Source organism: Citrus clementina, unplaced genomic scaffold (genome assembly GCF_000493195.1).
Source record: "Citrus clementina cultivar Clemenules unplaced genomic scaffold, Citrus_clementina_v1.0 scaffold_3, whole genome shotgun sequence".
In the NCBI taxonomy this organism is placed as follows: Eukaryota; Viridiplantae; Streptophyta; class Magnoliopsida; order Sapindales; family Rutaceae; genus Citrus; species Citrus x clementina.
In genome coordinates, this window is record NW_006262339.1 from 6,783,944 (window position 1) to 6,804,041 (window position 20,098).

Genomic DNA, 20,098 nt, shown 5'->3' on the forward strand with positions numbered 1-20,098 from the left:
GGGAATTTTTTATAAATAAACAAATTCTCGCCATCTACTTGCAACAAGCTCAAACCTCAGGGGAGATTTTTAAAAATTACCCAATATGCATCACCATGTTGTGTAACGTTAATAATATATAGCTCCATAGCTAGAGTGATTGGCAAAACTAAATGCAAATTCGTAAAAATTATATCATATACATTAGAGTGGGACTAATCTTTTTAAATTTTCTATTAGATATTTTTTAAATTTGAAATTTCAGGAATGTAGTACTTAATTAAAAAATAGTATTATAATTTTTTAAAACTAATGATATAGACGAACGATATTTTAATTTACGTGTATAAGTAAAGATATTTATGATATTGTATTTATACCTACGATAAGATTTAACTTGCTTAACATGCACAAGCACTACTTTGTTCGTCTATTTTTCAATTAAATTTGTACCATCCTAACATATGTAAAATTAATTTTTTTTATTAAACTAATGTGCACTTAGTTTGAATTTCAAATTATTGTGCACCACATTACATATTACCGCTAGGTGAACTAATTGGACAAAATATTTTATCATAAATTTGATACCGACAAAAAGCAACAACAACACCTCCGATATCACACGGCACAAAAGAATTTTCACGTTTTTTTAATATAATGCCAACTAGTTTTTTATTGGATGCTATGAAGATTGATTTTAACATGATTATGGTTCTTCTTTAAAAAAATATGTTATGCATATTTCTAAGATCATGTTTGCAATATTATAGAATCACTAATTATAAAAAAAAATATAACAATAAAATTATTTAAGAAATAAATCTTTAATAAATAATTATTTATTAAATAATATGACGTGCTTTAAAAATTAAGTAGAAGAAGTACACAAAGGAGTACAAGCAGCAGGCGACAACCAAACACGGCCTGAACTGGAAAAATCTTCGGTACGGGACAAAGAAAAGTTGCCACACGCACACAACGTGGATTGGGAACCTACAGAACCAAAAGGGTGTTGACGTGGCAGGCATGCATTGGAAAAAGAGCGAATCACGGAAAAAGTTTGTGGATTTTAGCCTTTTTGACAGTGATCGGAATTTGGAGCAGATTCTCATTTATTATTGCTACTTTTTTGAATTTTGTGGATGTGTGGGGGAGTCATTGTTGAAACAACACCGATATTCAGCCCACAATAAGCACCACAGTAAGTCCCGAACGGTGCGTTTTATTTGTAATATAAAAGGGCACTGTTTGAACAAGCAAACACACTGCACGCGCATCTCATCTCACGCATGCATCACTCTCACTCATGCATTTCACACCAAGCAACGAGTTCAATTGCAGCCAGTTCTTTGCCATCTTCAAGCTCTGCTCTTCATCGTGGGATTGCTCTGTCTTTCAGTTTTCTCTCTTTCTCTCTTTCTCTCTCGAGCGTGGGTCTCTCTTCGGTTGTGGCTCTCTCTCTCGCCTTGGGTCTGTCTTCGGCAGTGGCTCTCTCTCTCACCGTGGGTCTCTCTCTCTCGCCTTGGGTCTGTCTTCGGCTGTGGCTCTCTCTCTCACCGCGGGTCTCTCTCATCCGGCCTCTCACTCATCTCGCTGCTCTCTCCTTCGACTTTCTCTCGTCGTGGATCTCTCTCGCGCATCTCGTTGGGTTTCTCTTTCTCTGTCTGCCCTGTAGATAGTTGTAGCCGTCGTAATCAATTCGTGGAGGTAATTGGTTTAATTAATGCCCAATTTTGGTTGTAATAATTCCGAATGTGTGAAGATTCAATTGTGAAGTCAAATTTTTATATATTAAATCAATTGCGCAATAATCTTAAGGGTATCAATTGCGCAATAATCTTTATATATTAAATCAGCATCCATTGGAAAATTAATAAGCACATTGGGTTATATATTAAATAAAAAATCACTAAATTCCAATCAAAGGCATCTCGTATGCTGCAAATTCTGCTGGTATATATTAAATTTGTGTTCACAATTTGCATCACTAGTTAGTTTAGTTGTGTGAGGTTGTGATGAATTAATTTGTATTTTGTTACGTTCAATTTGTCAATGTGAATTATTTCAATTTGGTAGAAATAAATAATATGGAAAAAGACATCGAAGTTGAAGAGTTGGAGAAATTTGAGGAGAACGATGAGCCAATAATTGGGATGTCATTTGATAGTGATGTTGATTTGTTTATATACTTCAAAGAGTACGGTAAAAGAAAAGGGTTTCCGATTTTGAGGAGAACTAGTAGAAAGGATAGTGATGGGATTCTTAGAAATGTGACTTTTGCTTGTGGGAGAAGTGGTGAAACAAGAAGCAAATCTGTGAATATTTTAAAGCCCCAACCTAATGCAAAAACAGGCTGCAATGCTAGATTGGGAGCTGGTTTAGGGGATGATGGAAAGTGGACAATTCGAAGCTTAAATCTTGAACACAACCATGTGCTGTTAACTCCAACCAAATCCAAGTATTTTCGGTGCAATCGTAGCCTCAATACATATGCAAAAAAAAGGCTTGATGTAAATGATCGAGCAGGAATCAGATTATGTAAGAATTATCAATCACTTGTTATTGAGGCTGGTGGTCATGAAAATGTGACATTCATAGAAAGAGATTGTAGAAATCATGTCCAAAAAGAAAGAAGATTGCGGCTTGGAGATGGGGATGCTGCTGCTCTTCAAAACTATTTTATGAAAATGCAAGTAGAAGATAATAGGTTTTACTTTAGTATGCAAGTGGATGATGAGGGACGATTAAAAAATGTTTTTTGGGCCGAGCCAAGGAATAGGGAAGCGTACAAGGAGTTTGGAGACGTTGTTACATTTGACACCACGTATCTTACAAATAAGTATGATATGCCGTTCGCTCCATTTGTAGGAGTTAATCATCATGGGCATTCTATTCTGTTTGGGTGTGGATTGATTTCACACGAAGATATTGAGACATTCACGTGGTTATTTCGAACATGGCTATCTTGCATGTCTAATTTAGCTCCTAATGGAATCATTACAGATCAAGACAGGGCAATGAAAGTTGCAATTCAGAATGTCTTTCCCAATACTCGACATCGGTGGTGTTTATGGCATATAATGAAGAAAGTTCCAGAGAAGCTAGGGGGTTATAAAGAATATCGTAACATAAGTAATGTCTTGCATTGTGCTGTTTATGATTCCCAGAGTGCTACGAAATTTGAGGAAACTTGGCACCATATGATTACAGAATATGATTTGGGGGATAACGAATGGTTACGAGGCTTATATGACGAGAGGCATCATTGGGTACCTTGTTATCTAAACAATACGTTTTGGGCAGGAATGTCATCTACTCAACGTAGTGAAAGCATGAATGCATTTTTTGATGGTTATGTTAACTCAAAGACTACTTTGAAGCAGTTTGTAGAGCAATACAGTTGTGCATTGAAGAATAAAGTTCAGAAGGAAGTTGAAGAAGATGTCAGGTGTCTTTCCCAACAAATGCCATGTGTAACCGATTACGCAATGGAGAGGCAAGTTCGAGATGTGTACACTATTTCAAAATTTCAAGAATTTCAGCAAGAAATGATTCGGAAAATGTATTGCGAATATGTCAATTCTATGGGTTGTGAAAATATTGTTAGAGAGGATGTCAAAGTTGGAGAGGGTAAAAAGAGAACCTTTTTTGAAGTTTATTTTGAAAAAGAAAATGGTGAAATACGTTGCAGCTGCTCAAGGTTCCAATTTAGAGGTATTCTTTGTAGGCATGCCATTGCAATCATGATCCGCAATGACGTAGAAGTACTTCCAGAAAAATATATTTTACGAAGATGGAGAAAAGATGTGTGGAGATGCCATAGTAGAGTGAAAACGAGTTATGAGCTTCATAGCTGTACGGATGAGCAAAAACGATATGAGAAAATGTGTGCTACTTTTGCGGAGGTTGCAAATATGGCTGCACATACTATTGAAAGCTCTAATCTTGTTTTCAATTGGATTGAGAATGTACGGGGGGATTTATCAAAGGCAATTCTTTGCGGAGATAATGAAGTAACTGTTGTTACAGGCCAAGGAAGTTGTAGTGTGGAAGTAGAAACAGTTAGAGATCCAGCAGCTCGGCGTCGTAAAGGTCGACCACCTTGTCAAAGAAAGAAATCTAATAAATTTTCAAAATCTAAAATAAATTCCTCACGTTCCAATGCAAAGGTACTTTTAAAATGTATTTTGAATTTAATTAAAGTTAAAAAATTTCTAACATAAAAGATGTTCAAATGTATGTTTTGTTGACTTTACAGGATGGACAGGTGAATGAGCAAGTGCCGACTGTGGTCCCAACACACGAGAACAATGTTGTAACGGTAGGTTTTATGGAATTCAAATGCATGTCGTTGATTTTTATTACTTAATCATAGACGTTTTTCTAATATATTATTGATCCACTGTAGGCATTTCAAAATCCTGAAGGAAGTTATATTGATATGAATATGTACCCACATGGAGTTATGGACTATTATAATGTAAGTTTTTCATAGTATGTGTTATGATTTTTTTATTATCTCTTCATTTAATGTATGTTTGTTTTAGGGTCTTATGAGCTTACCTCATATGGTTGGGGATAATGTTTATCTAACACCTACACAAAATTCTTGTACGGTAAGTGGTGATAAATTTAGTATTTATTCATATTATCTACTTTATTCTCTTTTATTATAACAAAATATTTAATTTTCTTTTTAATAGGAACCACAATTCCAGCAGCCTGGACATTTTCAGCAGCTACTCTTTCAGCAAGATAATGAATATGAAGTTGATAAGGAGTTTCGAAGTGATTTCGTAGAATAATCTTGTTTTTGTTCTTGCATGTTCCTTTATTAGATTTATATGCTACAGCTGTGTTATTATTTGGTCATGTGCTATTGGATTGGAATTGAGGGAGATGCTGCAAATCTGTTATTCCTTAATTGTGTGCTACTGGAATGGTGGATGGATAAATGATATTCTGTTATTTTTTAATTCTATGCTACTGGAATTCTGATATTCTTTAAAGTGCAGAAATTGTTTTATGTTATTCTGGAATTCTGGATGTATTCTATGCTACTGGAATTCTGTTATTCTTTAAAGTGCAAAAATTGTTATGCTACTGGAATTCTGGAATTATTTAAAGTGCAGAAGTGCATAAATTGTTATGCTACTGGAAAGTGCAAAAATTGTTTAAAGTGCAGAAGTGCAGAAATTCTGTTATTGTACTGGAATTCTGGAAAGTACAGAAATTGTTATGTTACTGGACTTCTGGAATTATTTAAAGTGCATAAGTGCATAAATTGTTATGCTACTGGAAAGTGCAAAAATTGTTTAAAGTGCAGAAGTGCAGAAATTCTGTTATTGTACTGGAATTCTGGAAAGTACAGAAATTGTTATGTTACTGGACTTCTGGAATTATTTAAAGTGCAGAAGTGAAGAAATTGTTTAAAGTGCAGAAGTGCAGAAATTCTGTTATTGTACTGGAATTCTGGAAAGTGCAGAAATTGTTATGTTACTGGAATTCTGGAATTATTTAAACTGCAGAAGTGCAGAAATTATTATGCTACTGGAAAGTGCAGAAATTGTTTAAAGTGCAGAAGTGCAGAAATTCTGTTATTGTACTGGAATTCTGGAAAGTGCAGAAATTGTTATGCTACTGGAATTTTGGAATTCTTTAAAGTGCAGAAGTGCAGGAATTATGTTATTGCTTTTTATTTGGTCAAAATATTATAATTATAAATGATTATATTTGGCTTTGCAACAGAGGAAAAATTAATTGATTCAAAGAAGCAAATGACACAGGAGTTATGGACTACCAACAAATTTATTGCAAAAAAAGGAATATCATTTCCCCATCAATACCAAAGTTATCTTAAAAACTGGTTCAACAAGTCATTGCACTAACAATACATTAATTAATTACACAACTTAAATATAATACATATTAAAAGAGTTATCATTATTTGCGGGACGTATGTTACAAGAACACTTGGTTGTTGTCTTCGCTGAAATTCTTGCTCAAGCAACTGAAATTTAAGAGATATGCATTCGATTTGATGGCCCAACTTGCGGACTTCTGCTAACAACATGTCAATTTTATTCTGATTTATAATACGATCTTCCATCCCTCTAAAATCATTACATTCACTGCTCTTCCAATCATCATCCCATTCAAAAGCCCCACATCCTTTGCACTTCCAAAACCTACGATTCGGATTTTCTTTTGTTCGTGAAGTTCGCAAGACCTTATTGTTGTTGCAGCATTTATCACAAGCTTTCAGTTGTGTTTGAATTTCGTTTGTGCTTGAAGACATAATGATTGAACAAATTCTGTTCAATATACACTTCAACCCAGATTCCTTCCAGAAAGAAAAAATGGTAGCCAATATATTAAAAACCAGCTTATTGATTTTTTTTCTCCCCCCCAAAAAAAGAAATACATCTTACTGCATTCATTCAGCTCAAATAAAATTATTTAATTTCAACTACAAAGAAAACAAAAAGAAGAAAAATATGGTCAAATGAGAAGAATGGGCATGGCTCTGTTCTTAGAAATGAAAGTGAATTGATGGAGTTGACTAGTTGGGGGTTAGTGTAAGTAACTTTAGACCATCAGCACTTGCAGGATTAGTGTAAGTAATTAAAATATGATGTTATTTTTTATTATCTCTTGTAACTTAAAAATAACTACGGGATAGTAACATAATGGCTAAAGATCTTAATGTTTCAAAACCTTAGTTGCACTATTACAACTCCATAATTAACTTTTTATTTTTCCTACCTGATTTAACATATATATTTGTTTTCCAGAGAAGTATTAAAATATGGTGACTTGATAAACTCAAATATCATGGGTAGAATGTTACTCTACGGCTTTTAACTCAAGTGGGTTGAGTCATGCTGGAGGTCAACCAAAACCCAAAATGTGGAATGAAGAATACTCAGCTCCAAACACACAGCTGACATATGCTTCAGCAGACTCTCGCACTAACTTAATGCGTGCATAGCTTTTTAACATAAATTCACTTCAGGAATAGCTAAAGCTATAATACTTTTAACCTTGATTCAGGACATAAAACCCCAAGCTTAAACAGATTGGTTTCAACTTGCATGACTAACTTCAACACGTGGAGAAAAAATTTCTAATATGGTAAAATTAGAGATTGGAAGTGTTTTTGTCTGTGCTTACTGTAAGTGAATTACCTGGGGGTTTTAAAGGGCTGAAAGAAATTTTTCTTTAGTTCAAAGCTTTGAGTATGCATACTTAATAATCTAGCAATTATTACTTACCAGTATATCAATACAATATTTTCATCTTTTAGTCCTATAACTTGTTGTATTTGTTAGAAATCATGTCAATACGGAAATCTAAATCAAGGGCACTGCAAAATTTCACACATCCGTCATGTAAAACAAAAGGGCCTTCCAACTGAACTAAAGCTATTTTTCCTGCAATTATGACCCAGCAAACATGAGAGGAACTAGGCAATCACATTTACAATCTTTACTAACTGATGTGATGAATAATCGAAATAAACTAGCTTTTGGATAATGCTATCACTCTCTACTCATCTTCAAACATAAAAGAACAAATTTCAAACTTAAATCTCTCTCTATCACTATGAACAGTTGCAATTTCACCCCTTCCAAAAGAAAATCATCCTTGTCCGGTAACACACAAATAAATAATTCACAATAGTCAATGACAAGCAATACTCACGAAATTTGCCATTACCTACACAATTTGAGAGCAGCAGAGACGATAGAGAAGAGAGAAAGCAGACCCACGGTGAGAGACCAACGACGAGAGATCCACGGCCAGAGACAAATGCCAAGCACCACCGCCGAGAAAGTTTGAGAATAGAGACGACAGGGAAGAGAGACAGCAGACCCACGGCCAGAGACCAACGCCGAGCACCCTCAGAAGGTTTGAGAACAGTGAGATTTCTGTGAGAGCAAATGGAGAAAAGTTGTGCGTCGCGTGAGATGGATTGCGCGTGTGTTGGGATTGCTATGTGTATTACACGTGAGTTGGCTCATTTTATAGTATGTCCAAAACGCACCGTTTGGTGCTTATTGTGGTGCTTAACGTGGGAAGAATCTCATTTTCCTTGTTGAAAACGATATATTTAACATGTGTGGGTTCCTCTGTAATCAATCAATTGATATGTAATTTCATTATTTAATTGCAGTCATACCATTGTGGACAATATATATCAGTGCTAATATAATAATATTTTTATTATTACCACTACTACCTAAAAATTATAAAATTATCATTCTTTGATGATACAATTCTTTGTGTATATTATTTTTTCTGAAATACTATCAAATGTCATTCTTTGATATATAATTGGAGCAATCTACACTCAATTATTTCACAATTAATAGAGAATTGAAACTAATTCTTATAATACTTTTATAAAGATTTAAATTCTTACTCTCACACTTTGTGAGTGCAAACAATCTTTAAGTAGGACAAAGATCTATTGATAACGATTAATATATTTAATTGCACACCAAAACAAAAGCAAAATTATGACCATCTATAAAGTAAAATTAATTTAATGTTTTCATAATGGAAGACAATTACAACAACGAAAAATGTTTGCTGTCGAGAATGCCAAGAGAAAGCTAAGAGAATAAAAAAATGAGAGTAAAACGTAATCCCATCACTCGATCACACACACTCTCTTTCCCTCTCTCTCTCTCGATTTTGTCCTCACTATTTCCGACTTCCAAAATTCCTATCACGCTTCCTCACTCTCTCCGACTACCAAAATCCCCATCATGCTCCTCTACTTTTACTTTCAAAATAGAAACTTAGCTTTGCTCTTTTCCTTTACTAAAACTCTACATAAGTTCTCCCAACACAGAAGCGCAGCCCGTTTTAGATCCGGACGCAGAACCCAAAGTTGGTAATTGTTTGATTATAAAGATGGATTCTTTTTGTTTTGAATAGTAATTTTTATTGATAAATAATAATAGAAATGCACCTACGTTTTGCTTAGGATTTGTTTGTTTTGAATATTAATTTATGTCGTATCCGTAATAATATAAATGTACGTGTGTTTTGCTTAAGTTTTACTGCTTTAGAGATCAAATGATAGCAATCTCTAATATTCCTATAACCAATTTACTAGTTAGATGATAGTGATAAATGATAATGATAATTTTGTTTGATTTAGAAATTTTTAAAATTTTAATTTTTAGAATCTTAATGGATTAAAAATTTATAATAATTCATTCTTAATACAAATGTTAATTATTTTGTAAAAATGGAAAATTTAAAAAATGAGCATGTAATTGAAGATGTGCAACCGAAAAAAAATGAGCCAAGTCTTTGGATGTTATTTGATAATCATGAGGAAATTTGAATGTTTTACAAAGTCTATGGTAAATAAGAAAGGTTTCCTGTGAAAAAATTAATTAGTAAAAAAAGGAATGATGAGATTGTAAAAATTGTCATATTTGCATTTGGCCATAGGCCAGTCAGAAAGTAAATCTATTAATGTGTCGAAGCTTAAATCTATTATAAAAACTAGTTGTGATACCATAATTGGAGGTTGTGTAAGTGAAGATAGAAAATGGGTTCTTCAAGCTTATAACCTTCAACACAATTATGGATTGAGTCTGGACAAAACTATGTGTTTCCCTTATAACCGTAGCATTAGTGTAAGTACAAAAAAGCGTATTGAAATGAATGATTGTGCGAGAACTAATATTGCCTCGAATTTTAATTATATTATTGTCGAATCTGGTGTGAATAAAAATGTCTCATTTAAAAAAAAAAGATTGTAGAAATCTTATTGACAAAGGAAGACAATTACAACTTGAAGTAGAATATGCTATGGAAATTCTAAAATACTTTCAGAAAAAGTAAGTAGAATGCAAGGGATTTTGTTTTAGTATTGATTTAGATGAGCAAGATCGATTAAAGAATGTATCTTGGGCATATCCGAGAAGTAGGACAGCTTACAAATATTTTGGAGATGTCATCACATTTGATATCACATATCTTACCAATAAGTATGACATGTTATTTGCTCCCTTTTTCAGAGCTAATCATCATGGCTAGTCTATTTTGTTAGGATGCGAATTGATTTCACATAAGGGTACAAAGACATTTACGTGGTTATTTCAAGCATGGTTATCATGCATGTTCTGTTCTCCTTCCACTATAGATAAAACAATGCAAAAGATAATTGAGAGTTGTTTTTCCTACGACCAGGCGTTGATGATGTTTGCGACATATAATAAAGAAGATGTTTGAGAGTTAGGGGCTTTTAAAGAACATGAATATATTATTTCTTCTTTATTTTTTGTTGTTTATGATTCACTGAGCCCTGTTGTATTAGACGAAGCTTGGCTTGACATGTTATGATATATGATTTATGAGATACTGATTGGTTAAATGGTTTATATGATGAGCAGTATTATTGGGGTTCTATGCTATTTGAAAGAATGTTTTTAGGCAGAAATACCAACAACTCAGTGAAATGAAAGTATGAATGCATTTTTTTTATGGGTCTGTTAACTCAAAAACAAATTTGAAACAGTTTATGAAGTATTATGAAAATGCGTTGAGAATGAAAGTTGAATTAGAATGACAAGCAAATGCCAAATGTTTTAACAAAAGTATTTTATGTGTAACATGATATGAAATGGATAAGTAAGTTGAAGAAGTGTAAACTATTTCTACATTTAAAGAGTTCCAATACGAATTAATTACGTTGATGTATTGTGATATGGTTAATTATATGAGATTAATATATGAAATCAGTCAATCATATGGGCAAGCCAAGAAACTAAGCTTTGAGGTTATTTTTTAAGAAGTTAAGTGTGAAGTTAGCTATATCTGTTTAAAGTTTCAATTTAAGGAGATTCTTTGCAGATATGCCTTTGCAATGTTGATATGTAACAATGTTGAATTACTTATAAAAATGTACATTTTATTAAGGTATAGGAAAGATTTGAGGAGATGCTAGAGTCAAGTGAAAGTTAGTTATGGTGTGCAGAATTTATCCATTCAATAAGAGAGATTTGACAAAATATACACTACATTCACTAAGGTTGCAAACATACTTGCTGATGATGGCGCTCGTAAAGGTCATTCTCCTTGTCAGAGGAAACAACCTTCAATATCTAAGAAACCCGACCAAAAGAAGAAGATTGCAAAAAAAAAAAAAATTGTTGAAATACAAATTTATGTTTTTTAATTTCATTTGGTTTTTATTTAATTGTTTATCATAATTTTATAAGATTCATAAGAAAATGATTCATCGTCTTATAAAAGTGCCTAATAAAATCTCCACATAGTAGAGCAACATGGTCATGGTAAGTTTTTGAATTTTTATGTTAAACTTTTCTTTTATTTTGAAAATACGTAACTAAGTATATTGTTAAGCATATATATACGTTACAAGAAGAAAGTACTATTAATATAAATCTCAACTAATGTGAGACTCTAAGCTACAATAATGAAAGAATTAAATTCATGAAGAAATTTTAATTTTTAATTTTTTATACGGATTTTACATATATTTTTTTATTTGCTTAGGTACTTATATACCCAACCCAATTTGGTGGAAATAATATTTATCAATCATTTCCTTATAATTGGCACACAATAAGTTGTTATCTTAAAATCATAGTTTCTTAATGTATACTTATATTTTTAAATTTATAAAATATAACATGATGTTTTAATTTTTTATGTATTATAGCAACCTATCCTATCGAATGCTTTGTAGTCACATTATTCTTCTCCTTCAATGATGTACGAAGGATCTGGAACTGAGAATTTCCAACAATTGCTATATCAACAATGACTTGTATTTTGTTCAGATTATTTTCTCTATCATTTTGCTTAAATTTGACTTAAAATGATGAATTAATCATTGCACAGTTGTTGTTTTTTCAGGACAATTTTTATTGGCCCAGTAGTTTTTTTGATAATTCTCGATGACATATTTTTGGTAATTATTTATGACATAAATCATTACAATTTCAATGTGTTTGTACTCATCATGTGTTATTTCGGCATCCAATAAAGATTTATAATAACAATTTGAATATAATTTCAAACACAATCAAGTGAAACAACTCATAATCTTATATTTGAAGGAAAATACTATTATATATGTTTACAAGTTTTTTCCAAGAAATATTATAAATTGAAACAACTTAAAAATAAAACTTGAATATAAAGCATTGTACAACATCACAAGTATTCTAATGAAATCATATCATGGCGTCTGTCTCTTTTGAAGTTCATTGTCAAACAATCATCTCTGCACTCTATATTGTTGCATATGCTCAAGTTCTTTATAAACAAGTAAAATTCAACAAACAAACACTTAATCTCCAATGTCAACTTTCTAACTTCCTTCACTAACAAGTCAATTTTTTCTTCGCTAGATTTACGGTCTTCTACAGATTGAAAGTTTTTACATCCTCTGCATTTTCAAAACTTGTGATTTGAATTCTTTGTAATACGTGACGTTAACAACTCCATTTTGTGATTGCATTTGTTATATTTTTGCAGTGAGTTTCGAGTTTCATTTATGCTATATGACATTGTCATTAATAGACTATTTTAATTGCCAAAAAAAAAAAGTACGAAAACACAAAACACTTTGCAACAACTCATATTTTTTAGCCAAGAAACATAAAAAAAAATTGTCAAAAAATGAAAATTAAATGAATGAATAAGAAAATTAATTAGTCATATCTAATATTCTCAAATAGTTAAAAGAAACACTAAGGATGTTTTATCACAAGATATTCATGTAAAACCAAGTTATTAGACAATGAAAATTAACAAAATTCAAGTAAATTCTAGGAAAAAATGAGTTCAAACAAAATATGGAGTTAGTGCATGAGACAAAGTATAAAAGTCTTTCCCCATTAATATTCCAAAGATAATCACAACAAGTAACAACAATTCTAGAAGCACACATACTAACTCTCAAATTACAAGAGTCAAGAAAGTAGAATGCAGCAAATCATCTAAATAAAAATCTAGTAAACCGTTGAAATGACCATGCGAACTACTAAAATTTCCCAAATTCACGGCAATTTTACATCACATTGAACCAAAATCCAACACTTTTCACATAGTAAAACCTAAGTAAAATGAGGGATTTTACATTTTTATTTCACCTAGAGCAGTAGTTAACAGCTACTATTACTGATACAACAAAAATTAATATTCAAAACGAAAAATTCATCTTTATAATCAAACAACTACCACCAAACAACAGATACTGAAACCTAGGGAATTCACAAAATTAATCCATAAATGGACAAAACACAAAAATTTATCATTTCTTTAATCACTGGCTATAAAACGGGCGGTGAATCTAAAATGGGTGGTGGTTGGGCTCTTACTTGGCAGCGGACTCAACAACCTCAGTAGTGGGTTTAGCTTCGACTTCGGCTTTGGCTTCGAGAGTAGTTTTGGGTTTTGCTTCCAGATAAAAAACAGACGGCGCTTCTGTATTTGGGAGAACTTGCGTAGAGTTTTGGTGAAGGAAAAGAGCAGAGCTGAGTTTCAATTTTAAAAGAAAAAGCAGAGGAGTGTGATGGAGATTTTGGTAGCCGAAGAGAGTAAGGATAAAGTCAAGAGAGAGAGTGATAGAGTGATGGGGATTATGTTTCCTCTCATTTTTATTTTTTATTATCTTTTAACAATTAAAAAATATTAAATTACCGAGAGAGAGAGAGAGAAGACTCTCTCAACTTTCTCTCAGCATTCTTAATACCTAGCATCACTCAACTTCATATTAACTTCTCCTTTAAAAGATTTGGTAACTACCAAGTGGTAGTTACTACTGAATGGGTTTGCATATCATGGGCAACCCTCCGATGGATACATTATGTCGGAGATTTTAAAATGAAAAAATTGAGGCAGTTAGCCTATATCTAAGTGGTGGATTACAGTTCTCATAATTTATAGTTTGAGTTCTTATGAGAATTTCTTTTTTCTTTTTTTATTCCCAATTGAAACTTAGATTAGTTTCATGTTAATAGATATAATACATATCAGTAACTGAAAAAAAAATAAAAAAATAAAGTAATTAATTTTTTTAAAAACTAAAATCAATCACAAAAAGAAAGTTACCATATAGTTAAGAAATAATATAAATCATTTTAAAATATTGAGGCAATTAGCCTATATCAGAGTGGCGGATTATAGGTCTCACAATTTATAGTTTGAGTTCTTATGAGAATTTCTTCATTTTTTTTCCTAATTGAAAAATATATTAGTTTAATGTTGATAGATACAATACATATCAGTAACTGAAAAAAAAGTGAAAAATTAAGTAATTATTTTTTTCTCAAACTAAAATCAATCACAAGAAGAAAGTTCGTGTACTTGATACATCACCATGCTTAGATTTGAAATACAAAAGTTTACGAGCATTCCTACTTGGACATAATTTTTTGTTGATAGATTTTAAAGAAAAAAACATGTAACTATTAAACTACATTTACTAAAATGTAATTTACATTAGGAAAAAAGGAAGCAATCTCATTTGTCAGACTTATTAAATTTTATTTTGTAGCTCAAGGGTCAAGGCCAACAAGAAAGAGGGTGCAATCAAAATATTAGTGAGGTGCTTATGATTTTACATTTTAACAAAAGATGGCCCCCTGAGCCCATACCTGAGACCCATCTAACTAAAACACTCCCTTGTTTGTTTGTCTGTCTTGTTTTGTTTTTACTATCTTCGTTCGGAAAAGTCAAATATAGGAACCGACTTTTGGCTGTCTAAATTACGAGTGATCTTTCAATGAAACATTGGTTGTTTTTCTCCATTTTGAAAATTGGAAGAGTAAAAATAAAAATAAGCATTAAATTTTTACTAGCAACATATATATTGGCAGTGTTGATAGAAAAATCATGCATGTGCATACTACTTTTCGTCCTTCTGCTAAAATTGAGCACTTTTCCATAATCTTCTCCCTAAGTTTTGCTTCAATCTTTCTTTGCAATGGCAGCGGAAATTGACAAAATAATAACATTTTTAGGTGTATAGGTCCCTTTATTTTGGTTAATATAAAAAGTTATTAACGGTAATCTCCTTTACTTTAGAAGGTCGTGGGATGATGCTGCAGCTAGCCTTATCCAACTGTTGGGAAGAGAGTGAAACATGTTTTTAAAAGTGAGGGTCATGCCCTACTTTCGTGCACTTGGTGGTTTTGTAATCAACTTCTTCAAGTATATTGATGGTGTGTTAATGGTTCTTTCTACTGGTAAGTATTCTTGCCTTGTTGACTTACTGGTTTTGATCAATTTATAGGTTTGATCTAGAATTTCTCTTTTTCTCGCTCAAGGGATCCTTACTGCCCATTTGGTGGTCTATATTCCCACTTTTGAGGAGTCTTTATTTCTTATCTGGTAGTCCCCATTCTTTGATGTAATGCATTGACAAACTTTCTTATCAACACACGGATTGGCTTTCTCCATTTTGAAAATTGGGAAGAGTAAAAATAAAATTAGGCATTAATTTTTATAATAAAAGAGCTTTTCTTTTCTTTTTTTGCAAGGTTGATAGATAAATCATGCATGTGCATTACTACCGCTTCATTTGCTTCATCATTCACAGCATCAACTTCTCCAATTTCGTCCTTATGCTAAAAGTGGACACTTTTCCATAATTTTCTCCTAAAGTTTTGACTCAATCTTTCTTATCAATGGCAGTCGAAATTAGAAAAAAAATAATCATCATAATTAGACATGATAAATTATGGAAAAAGAAACAAGGGTCATGCTTATTTCTTTTTTTTTTTCCTTTAAAAAAGTATTTTAAGGGAGAAAAATTCAAAAAACAGGAAGTCAAATATTGATTAAACATTATTTGTTAAATTATTTTTTTTCTAAACTAGCATTACCATTTAGCCGCCCAATTTAAGTCTTAAATTCTATTAGTATTGTACACACACAAAAAAATAAATAAATAATTGAACAATGTCATGAGCAACGCGTGATCATTCGCGAAAATAATTTTTGATGAGGTGGTAATTTTGTCCGAGAAGATAATCCAAGTTCTGGTGTACTTGACCCTGACTCGGTCTCAAAATCACCATACAACATAGAAGTCAAAGGCGACACAAAGTGTTTCATTGAAATCCATGTCAAAATTCTAAAAAGTCAAACAGTTTCTTTTTATTTTTTTAAAAAAGTTAAAATTACATTATTCGGTGCCGTGCAAGAAGAGTGTAAAGCTGGTCTGTCAACATGGAAACACAGTTTTAAGGCAACGTGACAAGATGCACACAAATTTATACAGTCACAGCTAATCACAACACGAATCCCAGCTGGGATTTTGCTTTCTTTTAATCTAATGCAATAATGATATGAAGTTACAAATATAAGTAGTTCCCTTCCCTCAACATTTTTGCTTTTTTTTTTTCCCCCCCAAAAAAGGCGCCCAGTCACGGCCACCTGTACCAGCCCCTGATCAAACCAATCAATCAGGACCCACACTCGTCAGAAACGAAATACAGAAACGCAATCATGGCCATCCAACCACTGCTTCTCCTCAGGGTCCCACTTTCAACTTTCTCACTGAATTACCTGATAGCTACCCTAACCCTTGTTGCATTTAACTTGCTTTAATTTCCCCTCCACCGCAATAATTTTGAAATAAATGTATTTCCAAAAAGCAAAGTTTAAAGATAAAATAATAATGGAAGCTTCCTTAAATTAAAAATACAAAAATATAAACTGCTGGTAATTCGCTTAATCATATTTCATAATAAGGGCACGTGCCCACGTGAGGGTAATCTGGGAATAAAAGGGTTTGCAAAATCGGTGGCCCGGATTGTCAAGTTGGCTCTCTTGGACACGTGTGAGATGCTAGTGGTGAGGGTATAATTTTGATTTGCACATTACTTCGTAGTGCTTGGTATTTCGCAAGAATAAAATAATATGAATAGTTATGTAATGGTTCTTCCGGTTACCGGTAACATGTGGAGAGTGTTTGAACTAATGAGAGAAGAAAATGTGACTGGTTTTTGGACCGGGGGTGATGGAGTTGATCTTCTTCAATGGTTCATTGAACAGGTCAGTCTCTGTCTTTTCTCTCTCTAAGCTACACTAAAATGTGGCTCTTTTTGATGCATCATATATTTTGTTGACTAAAGATTTGAACCTTGTGGTTGTTTTGGTGTACATTTTTTTTTTAAATTACAAATGTTCGAGGTTGTCTCAGGGTTTTCTGCATGATGTTTCTATTATTGGGAAGCTTGCGGGTTGTTTTGTTGTCTTGAAAGTTAAGAACTTTTGAGCTTCAGTTTGAGAATTCTCATGTGGGTGAGTTTCTGTTTTGTTTTGGAGGTTCTGCTTTGTGTTTTATTACTTTCTGTTCCGCTTCCGGATCTGAGGAAAAAGTTCGAAAAAGATAGGCTGCTTTTATTTTACGTTTTGCATACATGTAAAGGAAATTTAAGCATTCAAACCATAGAAAAGGATAACATGGTATGGGAGAAAAGAAATATAGAAACCATAGAATTTTGGGGTTTAAGCAAGTTGTCTGAAATTTGAAAGTTCTTCTTTGTTCAGTAGGTAGTAGATGTTGAACATCGAAGAATCCCATCTTCGTAGTTTTGGCAATTGGTGGGTCTATCCTTTGTTGTCAATATTGTTCATGATATGAGCTTATTTAGTGATGATGGGTTACACTCCTTTTGGATGTCGATTCAGTGAATTATTTTGCTAAAGGAAGATGATGATTAGATAGTATTGAGACTTAAAAGCAAGTTGTTGATTGGTGGCTTCTTATAATTAGAGTTGAGCATTATTGGTATGGACACAAACAATAGTGAAGATAGTAGCCAGCTTTCAACACAATTCTGCAACAGTTACAAAGTCTCAAGCCTTACTGGAACCATTTTGGATGCAACCCAGATCTCAAATTTGAGCGATCGGTATGTTCTTGGAAAGCAATTGGGATGGGGGCAATTTGGTGTCATTAGAGAATGTTCCGATAAGTTTACTGGTGAGGTTTTGGCTTGTAAGTCTATTGCAAAAGATAGATTGGTTACGGTCGAAGACGTTCGTAGCATCAAGCTGGAGATTGAAATAATGACTAAGTTATCAGGGCATCCTAATGTTGTAGACCTCAAAGCAGTTTATGAGGAGGAGGATTACGTACATCTGCTGATGGAATTATGCGCAGGTGGGGAGCTATTTCACCGACTTGAAAAATATGGGAGGTTTTCTGAGACTGAGGCTAGAGTTATTTTTAGGCACTTGATGCAAGTGGTTAGTTATTGTCATGGCAATGGAGTTGTTCATCGGGATTTAAAGCCGGAAAATATTCTCTTGGCTACAAAGTCCTCATCCTCTCCAATTAAATTAGCAGACTTTGGTCTGGCAACTTACATAAAAGCTGGTAAGGCCTCTATCTTTTACTGTCTCATTTAGTGCGGATCTATAAGTATGGTTGCAAGTTTTCCTATGTAAGTATATTTGGTTTTTGTCAAACAGGCCAGAATTTGCATGGGACAGTTGGGAGCCCGTTTTATATAGCCCCTGAGGTACTGGCAGGGGGCTACAATCAGGCTGCTGATGTGTGGAGTGCTGGCGTTATCTTGTACATTCTTCTCAGTGGGATGCCTCCTTTTTGGGGGAAGACTAAGTCAAAGATTTTTGATGCTGTTAGGGCTGCAGATCTACGGTTCCCTTCTGATCCCTGGGATCATATATCTGCATCTGCCAGGGACTTGATCATGGGAATGCTTCGTGTAGATCCTTCAACTAGGCTGACTGCAGCAGAGGTTCTAGGTATGTCAGTTATGCAGTTTTGTCAGTAAAGTGGCTTAAAAGTGACAAAGAAGTTAGTAGATATACTCTGGGTTATTGCGTGGCAATTGAAGTAAATAGCAATAAATACCTAGTGAACTAGTTTTGTGCTTGTTCAATTTGTGAGTTTGTTGACTAAGAATTTGATTGCTGTTGTATGTGGTAAAAAGTTATGACATTGTCAGTTAAATGCCATTTGTGATTATTTACACAATAGAGCTGTTTCTTTTCGGTACTGCATATTAAATGTAATTTGGTTCTTATTGAAAAGTAATCTTTGGATGTCACAAAAGATGTGTTTTCGAAATTTCTACACCGAAACTAACAATATAGTTTACTTTTGCAGCCCACTCCTGGATGGAGGAATGTGAACAAGTAGCACAAAAACCATGCAAGCAAGATGACCTTTGTTGCAAACAGCTGGAAGTGGGTGGAAGTTCTTTCTCTGCCACATTTATCTCCAGGAATATGGACTGTAGTTTTGGTGATGGTCAACTGGAACAGTCACCTGCATTCACTTGTAAATCATCATTTTCTGCTTTCCTCGCTGATGACGGTACTCCTTGCTCAGGATATGGAGGTTTTTCTTTTAGCAGCTGCTGTAAATCAAGTGTGGCTGACTTCTCTTCACCAATCCCTTCGATGCCAAGCTTTTCTTTCTTCAGCCCAATTTCTGCAGTTGAGCAAGGAAATGCTTCATTAGGACATAAAGTCAACATGACAAAACTGGACGAAAAGCATGGAGGTATATATGTTCATATGATTCCTTGCCACAGGTTTTGTAAAGGACCATTGCATAGTCTAATAGTTAAGTTTGGGACCAAATATTTAGGTTTATGTCTTGAGTTAATTGTTCATAATCACATTGCTTTAATTAAATATAAAATAGAAAGGATCTAGGAAACTAATTAGAGGATTGATATTTGTCAAGTGGAACATGATGACAATGGCTGGTTCTGCTCATTATTAAAATCAGTGCACCACAAGTGATAAGTAACACACGCATAACTTCCTACTTTGTTCCTAAAGAGCAGTTTCCTTACCTGGCTGTGTTCCTTTATTGCAGATTGAATGCACTAATGATTGCTTGAAAGAATTACCAAAATAATCTAGACCACTTTTCTCTTGGTTGCAAAAGTAATATTGACAAATTGGGTTTCTTCTCTGCAATAACCCTTAACCCAAGCATTTTGGCTTTGCATGTACAGAATCAAACTTGGAAAAGCTGTTTGTTCTGCCAGGTTCCTTACTTCCTGTTAGGCGTGAGGTAAGGGAAATAGAGGACAGGACAGAAGTCCAAGAGGTGCACTACTGCTCA

General features: G+C 33.4%; 2 protein-coding genes and 1 long non-coding RNA gene across 4 annotated transcripts in view; 2 read left to right on the plus strand and 1 right to left on the minus strand.

The window, feature by feature from the left end:
- Positions 1-1,141: 1,141 nt before the first annotated feature.
- On the plus strand, positions 1,142-5,000 carry LOC112100379 (protein FAR1-RELATED SEQUENCE 5-like). 2 transcript variants are annotated; one of them, XM_024189749.1, is made up of 6 exons: positions 1,142-1,689; positions 2,059-4,151; positions 4,241-4,303; positions 4,391-4,462; positions 4,530-4,598; positions 4,686-5,000. In XM_024189749.1, exons 2-6 carry the CDS (start codon positions 2,070-2,072, stop codon positions 4,785-4,787), a joined length of 2,388 nt encoding a protein of 795 aa, XP_024045517.1. In that variant the 5' UTR covers positions 1,142-1,689; positions 2,059-2,069; the 3' UTR covers positions 4,788-5,000. The 2 variants fall into 2 exon arrangements, with proteins under 2 accessions (XP_024045517.1, XP_024045518.1); XM_024189750.1 differs by lacking the exon at positions 4,530-4,598 and having other exon boundaries at positions 4,686-4,990.
- Positions 5,001-6,071: 1,071 nt separating this feature from the next.
- LOC18048919 lies at positions 6,072-8,071 on the minus strand. The gene is made up of 2 exons (XR_002906311.1): positions 7,702-8,071; positions 6,072-6,325 (listed from the first exon to the last, which is right to left on the minus strand). It is a non-coding gene; the product is annotated as an uncharacterized LOC18048919 (long non-coding RNA).
- Positions 8,072-17,046: 8,975 nt separating this feature from the next.
- LOC18048920 (calcium-dependent protein kinase 17) overlaps positions 17,047-20,098 on the plus strand; it is a 3,640-nt gene continuing 588 nt past the window's right edge. The window contains exons 1-4 of the mRNA XM_006440460.2: positions 17,047-18,370; positions 18,466-18,762; positions 19,127-19,525; positions 19,989-20,097. Of these exons, the coding sequence (XP_006440523.2) occupies positions 17,782-18,370; positions 18,466-18,762; positions 19,127-19,525; positions 19,989-20,097 (1,394 nt within the window). The 5' untranslated portion in view covers positions 17,047-17,781. The remainder of the gene's footprint in view (positions 18,371-18,465; positions 18,763-19,126; positions 19,526-19,988; position 20,098) is intronic.